Here is a 16,055-nt window from a genome sequence, read left to right on the forward strand (position 1 = left end):
TTACTGTTCCATAACTTTTGTTAAATCAAGTGAAGCCAGTCTGTCCAGTGTAAATCATTGCAGTGCCAGCTAATCCAGGGTGAATTGTTTGAGAACATCTTACAGAATGCTGATATGCATGTGGAACCTGTTGAACTGAGACTACTGACAGGCCTTCTTGAATAACAGACAGAAGATTTGTTCCTTCCTATAAACATTGAAAACCCCCATTGAAATAGCTGAAATAGCTGAGTTTTGACAGGTTTTGTTATTCTTCCAATGTTGTTTAGAAGGCTTTCTATGAGCAAACAAAAAAAATCTGTATTCTTTTGGGGTAGGAAATGGAAACAGTTATGTTGAAACAGCCTTTTTCTTTTACAAATACATTTACTAGAAAGTTGTTTATTGTACTTGCTGTCCTCTTGCTCTCCTTGGAGAAACTTTGTCAAGAAAAGGGAATGAGAGGCATGGTTTATGCTGTTTGTGTTTACAGTGTTTTTTTGAGCTGGGAAAGTTCTTCTCTTGTTGATTTTTAGTAGAAGAGGAAGCTTCAGGCAGGCAAGATTGATATTCCTGGGACTATGTGTTAGTGAGAACAAAATGGAAATAAATATATTGATAAATGGAGTTAGTGAGAGAGATGAGAGGAATTGCTCAAAGACATGAATTATTGTTTCAAAAGTATTTCTTAATTTGGGAATTTGATTTCATATCCATGGCTCAAATAGGAATGGCATGGGCAATGCTGGGGTTGAATTTTTCCAAGACCATGCCAGCACCTTTTGCAAGAGCAGCTTTCCTTGGAGTGCTTTGAAGAGCTTGGTGAAACCTCAGTTCCTGCTTCTGGCTCTTTCTAAGCTCCTGTAAGTGTTGTGGAAAGGCTACCTGGGACCCTTGCCTTGTCATCAGCAGTAACACTGGATGGGCTGTATCTTGCTCTTGTGGTGGCCATGGGCTCTTGGATCGTAGCACTAAACCCAGCAGAAGCTATGTGGACTGCAGTGGGGGCAAGGCAGGATTTTGCTTCTCTGAATTGGGTGACCTCAAATTTTGGGAGGTAAGCAAAGAGATCTCACAGGTGAGAGGCAAGATCTTGACTTCAAAGCCTTCCAAAGCAAAGGCTTCCAGACCACAGCAGTCCCACTGAAATCAGATGAGGGGCTGCAAGGAATTAAAAACAATATCTTATTGACAAACATTTTTCTCACCTGCTTTATTAGTTTGAATGTGTACAGAGCCTGAGTGACACAGTGATGGAAAGGATTTGAAGTGCCTCACATGTTTGTTTTCTAAACTCCACCTCCACATCAGGGTATTGCAACCTTACTTTCCTAGCTGCTGTCTTGTGCTGTGGCTTCATTCTGTCTGGAGAGAAGCTGTGCAGCTGTAGTTTGTGCAGGTGAATGTGTGTGGATGATGCCTCTCTGCCCTGCCAGTTCACTCTTGCCTGGCTGTTCTCTCCCATTGGCATGCCAAGGAGCAGGGTGTTCCTCATGCCTGGGCTCCATCACCTGAGCACATCATGGGTGCACCCTCCTCCTCCACAGCTGTCCAGTGCAGGGAGCAGGCCTGTGGTGAAACAAAGCTGAAGTGGTTGACTATTTTTGTGGTGGAAGAAAATGCACAGCAAGAGAGATGTAAATTCCAGGATGATCTGTAGGTGTCTGGCTGGGGCACTTCAGCGGCATTTTCCTTGCATGGTTAATTTCTGCTCTGCCTGATTTGGATGGAACAGGAACTTGAACTTGGTTGGTTGTTTTTGTTTTTGTTTTTTTTTTTTTCCCACCTGAGAGAAGTGCCCTGAGGAATGTAATTCTCTGTTGCATTTTGGCTATAGAAACAGTGGAAAAGATAATGCAACATAGTCCTTTGTGTAAGGGAGAAGCAAAAGAGAGCTTTATTTAAGGAAACACTACAGTTATAGAGGGTAGTTTGTGCAAAACAAAATAGAAAAGACTCATTGGTCCAAGAAGGCAGCACCTCTTTGAAAACATGCTTTCTGCAAAACATCACATCACCAGCAGGTGTTTAATCATTGTTATAATTTCTTGTCCTTGAGTGGCCTGAGAAAGGGCTTTCTTGTCTCCCAGCAGTATCCAATGACAATTCTTTTATTATTTTTTTTCCCTCCACTTGATGCAGTGGTGATGCAGATTTGTTGGCAGAGCCTGGCAAGGGCTTGCTAGTAAATCAAACAGTGTCCAGGCTGGAGCACTGGCCTGCTGTTGTCCATTTTGCATAACTGTTAGCATCTTCCTTGGCATGCTTTCATCTCCTGCAGTTAGTACCCTTGCAGATGATGTTAGAGCAGCCTGTGAAGCAGCATTGGCTCAAGGCTGTTCTCACCAGGCAGTGTGGAAAAGCCCACCAGTTTCAGGGAAAAAGTGTGAGAAATCACTAATGGATATGAGTTGGAGCACCAGTTTTATAATACAAACTTGGGAGGGTGGTTTTGCTGCCCTGCTGTTTATGCACTCTATGTCAATATGGTGGGTAATACCCTCTTGATTTTTGAGCTCTCTTCGCTTGGGATATCTGCTTTCATACAGGTAATAATCATGGCATTAAAGATATTTGAGAAAATCTTTCAGAGAATCTAATGTTTGTGCTCTCTTTTCTCTATCCCATTTTAGCAATCATCCTAGACCCAACAAGCTTTGCTGTGACAATGTTTTTTTCTGTCCAAATATTTGGTTTTAGTGAATGGATCAATGTTTTTTGAGCAAAAATAGCCTAAGTCAGAAAATTACAGTTTCATCTTAAAACTGTATTCAGCAAAAGGAGGGAACAGAAATGGAATTGGTGGCTTTCCTGCCCTTGCACTTGCACCAGGGGCTACAACTTATCCAGAAAAGCAAAGACTGTTTATAATTAATAATTCCCTGATAAAATTGTTTGTCTTCTCTTGTCTAGGTAGAGTAGAGCTCTAGATGGAAAAGGACAAAACCAGTAAGATCAAGAAGTAGTGTGAGAGGTGGGAACTAGATTCTTACAAGTAAATTAAAGAAAGCTACCACTTAACTTTTCAAGTAATCATAGAATTGTTTAGATTGAAAAAGTTATAATCTGTCTGGGGATCTTTTGATGCCATGTTGTTCTAGGGGATGCACCAAGCAATAAAAACTCATAGTTAATGTTTCAGAACACTTAGTGTTACTTCCACATAAAGTGTTCTGAATCATAGAAGAATAAAGCTCATGCTCCTGACCACCCAGTCATGATACAGAAAATAGCAAGTGGTGAATTGAATACCACATTCCTGACTGTGGTAGTGGTGCTGCAAGAGTTGCTTTTATATCTTCATAATCTATACCTAGCAGAATTGCTTGCTGCTATTGTGCAATGAATAGGGTCTACTGAGTAGGATCTCATTTTTTTAATGTCTTATATAATTAAACCTAACAAAAAAGGGAAAACTTTGATAGCTAAAATCTTCAGATAAAGATTGTTTTTAATAAGTAATGAAGATAAGGACTTTAATTTTTTTCTTAAGTACATATTGCTCTTTAATTTTATTGATTTGCTTTTTTCCCAGTGTATATCAAAGAGCCATGAAGAAATATTTTAGCATTATACTTACCAATGTGACTAGGAAAAGTTAAAAAGCTCCACTACTCTGTAATAAATGCAAGAGGACAGACATGATATTTTGCCTTTAGCTTGTGAAACACTCGTCTACATGCTGTAAATTGAAGTTGAAATTATTAGTGGCCTGGAGTTAGTATGTGCATTTGTGTGAGAAGGATGCCAAATGAGCAAGTGAGCCATCAAAGACCTGGCATTGCCAGCACTGCCTGTTAGCTGGAATGGCCCTCACTTCCCTCTGGTCAAAGACTGCTGCTGTATGCACAGGGACCATCTGGCGTTTGCCCTCCAAAATCCATAACTTTGTGCTGTGCATCCTGGCTTTTACTTCCACAGTCTTCCTCATGCTAGTTTATCACCTCCCAAAGAGCAGCTCCTGAAGGGGCTGGTGTGGCCATGTGCCCTTTGCCAGGATGGAGCTCCACAGCTGAGCAGATCTGCTGACTCCCAACTCTTGCCTTGAAGTTACAATAGATCAGTGCTGAGCAGCAGAGTAAACATCACTGTTTTCTGTCTCAGAGTCCTCCAGGGCATTTGAAACAAATGTCTTCCTCTTACAAGGCTCATCCTTAGTCAGTGCATTAGGGATCACTGGCTGGCTGGTTTCCAAGCAGAGCAGCTGATCTGATGCTGTGGCCTTTGCTGTTGCCTTTGCAATGATTGTGCACACACAGAGTGATGTACAGAGATGTAGCAACCTTTTTTTCTAAGTTGGCATTTTCTTCTCTGCATGTTGAGCATAGAAAAACATAAGCACACATCATTTCCTCATGAAGTTAAATCCAAGTTTAATCCAAGATGGGTGTGTTTTTGTTGGGATGGGTTAAAATCAAGTAGGCTGGTATTGATTAAACAACCACAGAGATTATGGATGTTAGAGAGGTGCAGGTTCTGCTGTTTTATTTGGTTTCTCATTGTGGTTTATTTTTTCACTCCAATCTGTCTACCTGCTGCAGCATAGAAGACCTTGAAGCTGTTGGGAAAAGCATCAGTGATGTTTAAAATGGGATATTTTTGGCTGCTGCTCTCCCTGTGATGAGTGGGCTGGGCTAGGCTGATGTGGACAAGGAACTGGTGACTCAGCTGATGAGGTTCCCTTGAAGCTTTTCAGTAATGAGTTTCTTGGCTAGGAGAAGACTGCAGTACAATGCAGTTACTCTTTCCTTTGGGAGCAAGTCCTTCAGGAGTTAAAAGGACTCCCTCCTTTTTCTCTCAAATGATTAGTAATCCTGAGTGTACAGAGAAGTATAGAGTGTTTTTGTTGCCCAACAAGAATTTTTAAAATCCAGGTCTGTTTGTTAAAGCTTAGCATATTTTCTGAAAGACTCTTCCAAACCTTTGGAAGCCATGCAAGTATTGCAGCCTCACAGATGGAACAAGAAGCCTCACTGTGGGCAGACTTTGCATTTTCACCTAGGTATGTTTGTCACTGCTGAGTGTTGTCCTATCTCCTGAAACTCACAGAGCCATGTAAGTCCAGGCAGTTAAACAAATGTCGAAAAGGGGAATAGCAAGCACAGCATTTTGTAAAAAATTGAGTGGAAATGATTCACTTTCACTTCAGTGTTTCAGCATCATGGCATTTGTTCAAGTTGAAAGCAATATTGCTTTGGCTGTCATTTCACTTGCTTTTCTAATAGTGTTTTGCTGCTGCCTCTACAGATTATTAATAAACCATAAATGATTCTGCTAATAATTCTCCTAATGGCTGTTATTTTCTTTTTCATTTTGATGCATGTTTTCTCATTCCAAAGGTAGTTATATTTGTTAGTTTACCAAATGGAAGAATTAAAGATATTGTCTGTGAATGTCAAAACAGTGTGTTAATCACCATTAAAGCAAAACCACAAGTGTCCACAATTTCTGTGCATCTTTGTGTAGGACAATTTTCTTGCTTATTACACCCTCATTGATTGTCAGCATCCTCTCTCAGCAGGTCTTAATTCATGAAGTTTATACAGCAATGTCTTCTTTTTATTGGCAAATCCATGATTCATCTGCAAAGGTTTCATTATCTTACGTGCATAAGGGCCACATGAGTGTTTGTTTTATACCTTCTGTAGTGACTGTATGTCTAGTAGTGTAGTTTGTTCTCTTCCTGCCTGCAGCTTTGTGTGCTGCCATCAGTTCTGCTATTGACTTGGAATGAAGGAGAGCTCTTAGTTCTACCAGGAGGTAATGTTTCAACATATCCATGCCTTTTGTTTTTCATTTATTTTCTGCAGCTGGGTGGAGACACTTAGAAGCTGCTGGAGGAGTCAAGTTCTCTAATGTTCCCCTTCTCTTTTGGGTTGACAGTAACCTTTTTTTATCCTTGAATCTTGAGTATGAAGGAGGTTATTAAGTTGACTGATGTACTGCTGCTATTGTGTGATTTTTTTTCCAGCCAGACCTTCAATTAGTTTCCACTTCTTGCCAATGCAAAAATTATTTTTGGGCCATGAGGAGGTAAATTGATTATAACATTTATATCTGACTCTAGTTAACTGGTTTCTTAATGCTTGGAAGGAAGAAGAAATTGTCCTTCGCTGGTTTTGCAAAATCTGTTGTTTTTGTGCTGTTTCTAGATATGTTCCACTGGGGTGGAACACCCTAAAGGAAGCAGGGATTTGCAGTAAGCCAAATTTTCTCCTAGGGATGATGATTGTACAAGATAGTTTTGATTTGTTCTCATTTTTACACTTTGAAACCACAATCATTGTATTTTCTATTCCTTAATATAGATAACCTGTTAAGTAAATGACATCACCCAGGAGGACATGTGCACTCAGGTTACAAGCCACTGCCATGTCTGATTGCAGATGTGGCCACAAAAATAGGCAAAAATGAATTGTCTATTCTCCCAGTTGCTATGTATCTCACCCAACCTGTTATTTTCCTAGCTCTTTAGATTTAGGTTGCATATGATTATTAGAGAATCTCTATTTCTGTTTCTCTTTCCTGTGTAAAAATAATTTTCTTAGGGAATTTTAAAATGAGAAATTTAGTACTTTAAAAAGACAAATGGTTAGTCAGGCTCTTTCCCAGATGATGTCCAACATGAGAGACAGCCTGTCTAAGAACTGAGTTTGGTTATGGAGTGCTTTTTAAATTGAACGGCTGTAATTTCACCATCAAAGCTTGTGTTTGCAATCTGCTACATTTACTTATCTCAGCACAGCTGCACTGCTGGGTTTTTGCTCTCTATATATCTGTATTTACATATATATGTGCTTGTATCTATAGATGTGTATATGTGTACATCCACCCTGCAAATACACATACTAATTTAACAAAGCAAATATGTAGACGTATATAAATTGTTCTGAAGAGTTAGCATTTCTTGATTTTTATATATATTTGGAGAAATTTTGTTACAGAAAATGAAGATGTAACAGTACATATAAAAGCAAACAAAGCAGTGTTCAGTCCTTAATTCACTTGGTAATTACTAATGATGTCCTTATTGCAAAACCTGGGGTTGTCTTTTGTGCATTCATGCCTTCAGAGTATCCCTATTGGGCTTTCATTGTATAAGGCAATTATCTGTTATAGTGTAATCCAGATCATGTTATGGAAAATTGTTTTGTTAGAGGAAAACATATTTTTCTTGGAATCTTGTGTAGTTACATGGAGGTTTGAACCTGCTATTATTTGTCGCTGAGAAGAGATACACAGTGGAAATCTGAAAAGGGCCTACTTTTGCCTTTGTATCTGCTTGTTTTTCTGCCTCTTTTAAATAGCTCTTGCACGATGATGATAAGATGTCTTATGTAAAACGGTGCTGTGGTGATAAGAATGGTTGATGACATGATGCTGCACTTGTGGCACAGGTACCTGGAGCTGGAAAGCAGCGGTCATCGGAATGAGATCAGGTTGCATTATCGTTCCGGCACTCATCGCTCCCACACAGAAGTGTTCCCATACATTTTGGCAGATGACAAATGGCACAGACTTTCCTTAGCAATCAGTGCCTCTCACTTGATTTTACATGTGGACTGCAATAAGTAAGTAAAGAGTGTCATTTTTTCTAAGAAATTGTAACATTTCGAATATTTGAGCTCTGAGTAAATTAAATAACAACTTGGGATTCTATTTTCCCCTTCCTTTTCAGAATTTATGAAAGAGTTGTGGAGAAGCCTTTCATGGACTTACCTTTGGGTACAACCTTTTGGTTGGGACAGAGGAATACTGCACATGGTTATTTTAAGGTATGCATGCCCTGAAATATAAAGAGTGAACTTAAATAAAATGATTAAGGGATTGAATCACCTTTTACATGATGAGAGGCTGAGAGATTTGGAATTGTTCAGCCTGGAGAAGTGAAGGCTCAGAAAGTATGGGGAGAATCTTATCAGTGTAGATAAATACCTGAATTTGTGAGGGAGGTGAAGATAAGGGATCCAGACTTTTCTCACTAGCACCCACTGATTGGCCAAGAAGCAATGGGCAAAACCTGAAACACCTGAAATTCTATCTGAACATAAGAAAACAGTTCTACTGTGAGGTTTTTCAAAGAAAGACTATTACAGAGATATCCAAAAGCTGTTTGGACACAGTCCTAGGCAATCTGTTGTGACTGGTCCTGCTTGAGCAAGGAAGTTGGAGTAGATGATCTCAGGAGGTGCCTCCCAACCTCAACCAGTTTGTGTTTCTGTAATCATAACACAGCTCTTGGATTGCTTTGAATTTTCTCTTTGGCCTCTGCTATTGGATAGCAGCAAACTGGCTACTAATTTTATCTTAACTAAGCATGTAAAATCTGCCTGCAAGCATCCCAAGCAAGCATGGGGTCTGTTCTTCTGGGTGAAACTATTCCTTTCCAGACATCATAATTGAATTTCATGCTAAGTTCTTAACAACATGCAACTCTGCAGCTGTGTTACAGATATGCAGTTTCTCAGCATTTTGCAAGCTTTATGGAAGGATCCCCATCAGAATTTTTTGTGGTTTAACCCCAGCTGGCACCACCTAGCCACTTGCTCACTTCCCTCCCTGGTGGGATGGGGAGAGAACTGGAAGGGTAGAAGCTAGAAAACTCATGGATTGAGTTAGTGTTTAATAGGTAAAGCAAAGCCACACAAGCAAAGCAAAACAAGGAATTCATTCACCACTTTCCATGGGCAAGCAGGTGTTTAGCCATCCCCAGGTAACCAGGGCTCTGTCACCTGTAATGGTTACTTGGGAAGACAAATGCCAAATGTTCCCTGCTTCCTCCTTCTTGCCCCAGCTTTAAATGCTGTGCATGATGCCCTATGGTCTTGGGTATGACCCCTTCTTTGGTCAACAGCTGTCCTGGCTGTGTCTCTCCCAACTCCTTGTGCAACCACAGCCTCCTCTCTGGTGGGGTGGTAGGCCTTGCTGATGTCTAATTTCTGGAACATCCCTGTTATCAGCACTGTTTCCAGCACAAATCCAAAACACAGCCTCATGCCTGCTACTTTTCTGTAAAGAAAATTAACTCTACTTCAGCCAGAACCAGCACAAACTCATTAAGGCTTTGCATTAATGTATTTTTTTTTTTTACTCTAGCTTCTTTAATCTTCAAATCTATTTAAGAATTATAGCTTGTAAAAATTTGCATTTTATTTAAAAGAGTATTTCTAAGTAACTGACACTGCAGCTGTTTTCAGATTACTTTTTAAAGGTCATTTGCAAGCTTTTCTGCAGTGACTAACTAAAAATAACAATGAATTCAGAACCACCAAACTCTTGCCACATAATTATATCTTGACATTTAATCTTGTGTCTTTAAAAATTATTCACTATGCATCTACATATATCTATTTTTACTTCTGTTTATTCTTCTATTGGTGAATTGGGTCCAGACAAGAAGCTGTTTATTCATAAGTATTGTTTTTATCAGGTAGTTTTTCTGTGTGGGCTTTAATGTTTTACATGGTTAGTGAAAAAACAATTTTGACAGGTGAAAATAATATATCCTTTTGTTTTCTCTCCACTTACACATAGGGCATAATGCAAGATGTGCAATTGCTTGTCATGCCTCAAGGATTTATTTCTCAGTGCCCAGATCTTAATCGCAGTAAGTCTATTAATTCTTATATCATAAAATGAAAAGTGGGCTTTTTGCCTTCTTTCTGTCCTACAAGCTTTCTTGAAACCTTGAATTTAAGTGTATTGTTTGTCAACTATGGCATGATTGAACCTATTGTGAATGAATTTATTCATGCATATTGTATTATTCCAGCATGCCCAACTTGTAATGACTTCCATGGACTTGTGCAGAAAATTATGGAACTGCAGGACATTTTAGCAAAAACATCAGCTAAGGTAATGTTTGCTAGCTCTCTAGTCATAGGAGAAATGAGGACTATCAGTCTTTATTTGCTGTATTTTTAAATTATTCATGACTGTATGGGGTTGTGCATATGGCTGTGTGCTGAACATCCATGCATGGTATGTTTACATCTTAATATATCTGCCTAATGCTTAGATGTGGAAATTCTCAGTTCAGAGAGTTTTCTTGTATTTTAATATTTTTATAGAATAATGTATTTTAATAGTGAAGAGCATCTAAGTCCCCGAGCATGGCAAGGGTTAATAGATACCCGAACTCTACCTATAAGGCTAATAAATCAATAAACCTAGAATGAAATAGGTAACTGTTCTTACCATGCTTATTACAGCTAGACTTACCAAGACTTTTCATGACCTGAGCTGCCAAAAGCCCATTCAGACAAAATATATGGAAGACAGGGAACTAAGAATCCAGAGCAGGACTTTATTCTTTTTTTCCTTTAGTATAGCACACCAAAAGCATTCATGTCTGCTGGTGAAAATAGACTATTCTGCTTTTAAATGTCAGTTCTTTAAATACCTGCAGGAATACTGTTACCTAGCTGCTTTGGTATATTAATGTTAAAAATACCTTGGCTGACGTGCAGAAAAAATTAGCTGATGTTGGTTCTGAGCTTTCCTTTCATTTGGCCACTCTGTGTGCAAGTGCTTTATGTGGAGCAAGATTCTTGATCAGTTTGCACGTACAAAGATGAGAAATCAGGAGCTGTACCCATCTTGACCTGCTCATTTTGTTTTGTGATGTCTCTGATGCCATGATGATAAGAAAAATGAAATGCATTGTGTCTTCTCAATTTCAGTCTCTGGATGACTGATGGTTTAATCATGTTGAATTTAGCAATAACCATTTTATTGTCTCTGACTGTGTTTTCCTAAATGTATTCTCTCATCTGTGTACTTGATGATATGGGGGATAGTTTGAATTGGACTTTTACTATTGTGGAAGCCACTTAAAAATTCAAAACATTTTTGTAAACTGTAAATGCAGTTGTCTCAAGCTGAGCAGAGGATGAACAAGTTGGATCAGTGCTACTGTGAAAGAACCTGCACAATGAAAGGCACAACCTACAGAGAGTTTGAATCCTGGACGGATGGCTGTAAGAACTGCACTTGCATGGTATGGCTATGGTTTGAGTGGAGAGTCAGGAACTTCCTCTGATTAGTTTTATAGGGGCAAAAAGTGAGAACTTCCAAATGTGTGTTAGACACTAACAACAAAGAACTTTAAAATCTGTCCTAAATCTAAGGAGTAGTATTAATAAATATGTTTTCCTGTGTTTACAGCATTACTAGCATGTATAGCTCCTGTATTTCATGCTGCCACATGTAGGTGCTAGGTAATGTACTTAGCTGTCATGCTATTCCCTTGCACTGTGTTGCAAACTTCAGTTTCTCTGAAATTCTAATTCCTTGCTTTTTGTCACTGTAAATATAGCTTTTTTTTCTTAGCAAATGATTTAATAGATCCCTTGTGCCTGAATACCTTTGGTTGCCTTTGGTTACATCTCAATAAGTAATAAAAAGTAAAATGTCAGGGTCATATGCAAGCTTTGTTATATTACAAATGTAAAAGATTTGGTGGAGGGAAGATTCCCAAAGGTATCACAACTCCAGATGTGATTGCAAGAATCCTTTCAGGTACCAAACTAGGGTGTCTGTACTGTTGTCCATTCATGTAAAACTCTTTAATTCCATTGGAACTCATTAAATTCTTAATCCAAGGGCCATTCAAAGCCAATGAAAAGGCTGTTTTTGTCTGTACTGCACCTTAGATTGATTTGCTGCTATCTATAATTGGCTAAATGGGTCTCTTTAAGCTTAGTATTTTTTGACCTTTATATTTTTGGAGGGATATTAATTTTGCTTTTAGTATTTTGTGGTATCAAGTCTGACTGACAAATGTTTAAAATTGTTTGAATTTAGAGTTAAATTCATTGCATATTTTTTTCCTTGGATTTTTCTCACAGCTATAATATTTCTACCTTTTAGAAATATATTGTCTCTAACATAAAATCAGAAGGCAGAGTATTGTTCTGTGCAGTTGTCATTTCACAGTAATCTGTCAGGTTTTTTTGCTGATTGGCAGAATGTTTTGCCTCCAAATAGATTTGCCTCTAAAAAAAAATTGATCATTATCATCTCAAAGAGCACATCATTCATATTAAAAGACTGTGTGTGTGACATTCAGAAGGTATGGTTTCTGTTCTTGTAGTTATTAAAAGAACCACGTTAAACTGTCTTTTTTGGATGTTGTTAGAAAGTTCATTGCATTTAAAAATAGATTTTCAAGTTCCTGTGTTTGAGAACATCTCTGCTATTGCTAAATAAATACCAGTTAAGCACCTTTTGTTCTCCTAGAACGGGTCTGTGCAGTGCGAGGCTCTGATTTGCCCCCTTGCTGACTGTCCACTTAACTCTGCCCTGGCCTATGTGGATGGCAAGTGCTGCAAGGAATGTCAATGTAAGTTTTACTCTTGTGCCTCTTGCTAATGAGTGCTGTGAAAAATAACATGAACCTTTCTCTAAATATGTCAGTGAAAGGACTAGTCATTAAGTAGTTGGGTTGAGGAATCAGGGGACTTGAACTTCACTGAAGAATTCTGGGAAACAAATAACCAAGAGGTTTTAATATTTCATGTGGGATATTTTGTTTCATTTTAGTTATGTTATTTTTATTTAGCACAGATATTTATTACCAAAATTTAAAAAGAAAAAAAGTTATTCACAAAGCTTTCTGCAGACTTTCATTATCTATTTTTTTTGACCAAACTGTTAGACATTCAAGAACAATTGCATGGTGATTGACCAGTGTCTCCAACACCTTTACCACATGAAGAGTGTTCTACCAACCTTATGTTATCAAGCTTAGAAATGGAGGTTCAGATTTATGATTCCTCTTCCTTAATTAGGAGAAAAGAAGAAACCAGCAAACCCCTGACACCTAGAAATGTTATTTCACAAAAGGTCATAAAAGAACTAAAGGAAAAATGGAAAAAAGTGATTTAATACTGTCATTTGGGATTGGATACATGATTTACTTTAGGTAGTTTTGTTGCAAGTAGGGCCAGAGAATTTCAGGTTAATCACTATATAGATGGACTCTATGTAGTATTTCAGATTGATTATGTATATGCATTCCATATGTGATAGTTAGATATTTCAGACTATGGTAGAATCCATTCTTGAAATTGAGCATGAGGTGCACACACTTCTTTATTCTGTAAATGTTGAGATTGTTCTGTGTGGTTTCATCACTGTTCTACTGCTGTATAAAACTTCTTACAGAGAAATACATAACTGGTTAAAATGACATGTTGTAAGATAAAACTCAGGAAGACATTTTGTACTCCATTGATCTAGCTCCCACAGGAGTTTATTAATATTTAATTGTGTTAGAAGTTACTCAAACCATCCCTTTTTATGAAACCTTATTAACTTACTCAAGTAGATTAATTCTAATTAAGAGGAAATAAGAATTCAAATACATATTTTAACCAGCTACACGGAATTTCCATGCATATTAGATGATTCAGGGTACTGGGTAATTCAGGAATGTGAGATGTGTGGCATTCAAGCCTCTATTTGAGGCTATTTGAATCTCTGACCATGTTGGCAGAATTGGAAAACCTGATTCTCTGAAGTATGTTTTTGTAATGTATTTCCTGTAAATTGAGTTGGGAATTCTCTATCCAGGTGTTAATAGGGAAGAAATCACATCATATGGCTTTTTCCAAAGTTGTTTTCATTGGGAGTCTTGACCAAAAGTCAAGAGATGTGAATGAGCACATGGACATTGACCTTGTCATAGAGCATTGGTCCTTCTTTGAATTAAGATGCTGTTCTGGTACAACACACTGATGTTTACTCTGATATTTCCTGTTTGATGTTCTTAGTATTATCAAAGTGTCTTAGCTTTCAGTGTTGCTAATTTGATACCAGCACATAATTCAATTTATAACTAATATGCACACATACTTCTTTCTTGACAAGCTACCAGGAAAATAATTAGATCAGAAAATATAAATAAAAATTGCTTTTGAATTTTTTTTCTAAAGTGACTTTTAAAATAAATCACACCATTTTTAAAGTGATTACATTCTGGGAACCAGAGGACAGAGAAGGTAAATTAGAGTCTCATTGACAGGGTAGTTAAATTCCAGTGAAAGAGTAGAATTTAGAGGCAATGGGGGCTGCAAGACTCTCATTCTCCAGGCCAATTTGGTGGAAATACTAAGTTGTTTCTGAGTTCACATACATGTGCCAGTGTATTCTGTCTTGTTGTCTTTGGGCAGGGTCTGAGCTGATTGAGGTCAGTGTGCTTGTTGAACTTGGTTCTTGCTGGAGGGGTTCAAAGCTGAGTTGCTCCATTTGGACAGGTTCTGAGAATAACTTAATTGTTTTCAGTGCTCAGAACAACAGCAAGGGATGCAGCTTTGGACTAGATAATATAGAACGAGCACAGATGACTTATAGCTGGGAAAACAGCTAATTAGGGGGTGTTGCTCATGGAGCCAGATCCTTGGTTTTGGACAAGCAATCATAAGTGCTGTGAAAAAATGATGCCTGATAGACTGTTCTTTTGCTGGATTTAGTATTTGTTTCAAGACAGAACATGTATGGATATTGATGCTTCCTTCCTGGAGTTTGTTATCTCATACCAGATGATGTGTTGTTTTTGCTAGACTGTTGTTTGAGTAGAAGTGCCCAGGCAGTGACAGCTGCTGGAGCCCTGTGGCTGTGTCTCACTTCCCCAGGCTGAGTGGTTTCCTCCACACATCTTCCTTTCTTCTGCTGGTGTTAAAACAAAGCCACCAAAAATCAAAAGAGTGAGATTGGATTTAATGACAGCTGGCAGAGAAGAATTAAGAGTACAGTACTTCTGGCTCTTTCAGTGACCAGCAAGGGCAGGCTTTTTGGGATTTTTCATTTGTTTGTTTTTTTAACCCCTTGGTGATTGAGGATGGAGTCATTTTCATGGCTTTAGGCATATAGAATTTGGGAATACAATCTGAAGTGACTTCACTTATATTAGTAAATAAAATAGAGTGAGCACAGTCCTGTGGCACTTGTGGCTCACATGGCTAAAGTCTCTTCCCCTTTCCCACCCCAAGCAGATTATCTGCATGCAGATGGTTGACTGGGAATGGCCTCTGATCAGGGCTGTGCCCCCAGCTTGGGCTTGGCACTGCTTCAGAGCATCTTGGCTGCTGCAGTCTGACACAGTGCCATGACGTGTGCTAGCACTGACTGCAGGGAGAGTTACACACTGGAACCAAGCATCCTCAAACCTGCTGTTGTTTGCTGTTTCATTTACCTGCTGTGTTTCATTTGCTACTTGTGGGCATCACCAGTTTGGCTCTTGATAACCAGCTACAAAGATTGGCACCTGCAGAAGGCACTTGATGCTGAGAGGGGTTGGAAGGGATGAGATTATTGCCTTCTGGAAGTGGACATCTCCTTCCTGGCTTGTATGCAGAGCCCAGGTGAATAGATCAGATACTGAACTTGCAGAGAGCTGAAGTTGTGAGACTAATCTTACATCAGTTGTTGTGATGCATATCAGGTGTTTGAGATAGGAACATAAAGTGCTGGATTTTTAAGCCTGATTCTGGCATTGAACTGTTATGCTAAAAGACTTTCCCACACTGCCAAATCCTTTGGAATTAAATTTCAGTCCAGTGCAGCATTTAAATTTTGGACAGTGAAGCTTTGTTACATCTTGTTTGATTTTCAACACTTTGGAAATTTCAGCACAAGTGTCTCTTGATGTTTTTCTTAAATGTTTAATTCAGGGAAGAACACTTAGTAAGGAATAGTTTAGATATATTTTTTTAAACCAATATTGCTTTGACTTTGGCTCTTTTTGTGAGCCAAAAGAAAAAAGCCACAAAACAAACAAAAAACCAAACCCTGACCTTCTCTCCTAACTCCATACCTTTGTTTTGGGCCATTCAGACAACTTGTACTGTTTTGTCTTGTGTGAAGGTCGATGCTGGTAGCTTGAGGAATGGCAATGAATGCAAATTATCACTGTATTTTCTATTAGCTGTAAGGGGCTAAAAGAAGCAGCAATCTTCCAGGGCAGATGAATGGGCCAGTGTGTTGGCTTTATGTTTCAGCTGTAGACAATGTAAAATTCAGTCCAGCTACCGTAGCATACATCTTAGTTCAATGGGAGCTTCCGGTGGAGAATT

General features: G+C 38.6%; 1 protein-coding gene across 1 annotated transcript in view; it reads left to right on the plus strand.

The window, feature by feature from the left end:
* Positions 1-16,055, plus strand: part of NELL2 (neural EGFL like 2) — a 132,706-nt gene that overhangs the window by 22,796 nt on the left and 93,855 nt on the right. The window contains exons 4-9 of the mRNA XM_079304312.1: positions 7,377-7,550; positions 7,658-7,754; positions 9,514-9,586; positions 9,752-9,834; positions 10,850-10,978; positions 12,220-12,322. Of these exons, the coding sequence (XP_079160438.1) occupies positions 7,377-7,550; positions 7,658-7,754; positions 9,514-9,586; positions 9,752-9,834; positions 10,850-10,978; positions 12,220-12,322 (659 nt within the window). The remainder of the gene's footprint in view (positions 1-7,376; positions 7,551-7,657; positions 7,755-9,513; positions 9,587-9,751; positions 9,835-10,849; positions 10,979-12,219; positions 12,323-16,055) is intronic.

Source organism: Erithacus rubecula, assembly GCF_903797595.1.
Source record: "Erithacus rubecula genome assembly, chromosome: 4".
Classification (NCBI taxonomy): Eukaryota; Metazoa; Chordata; class Aves; order Passeriformes; family Muscicapidae; genus Erithacus; species Erithacus rubecula.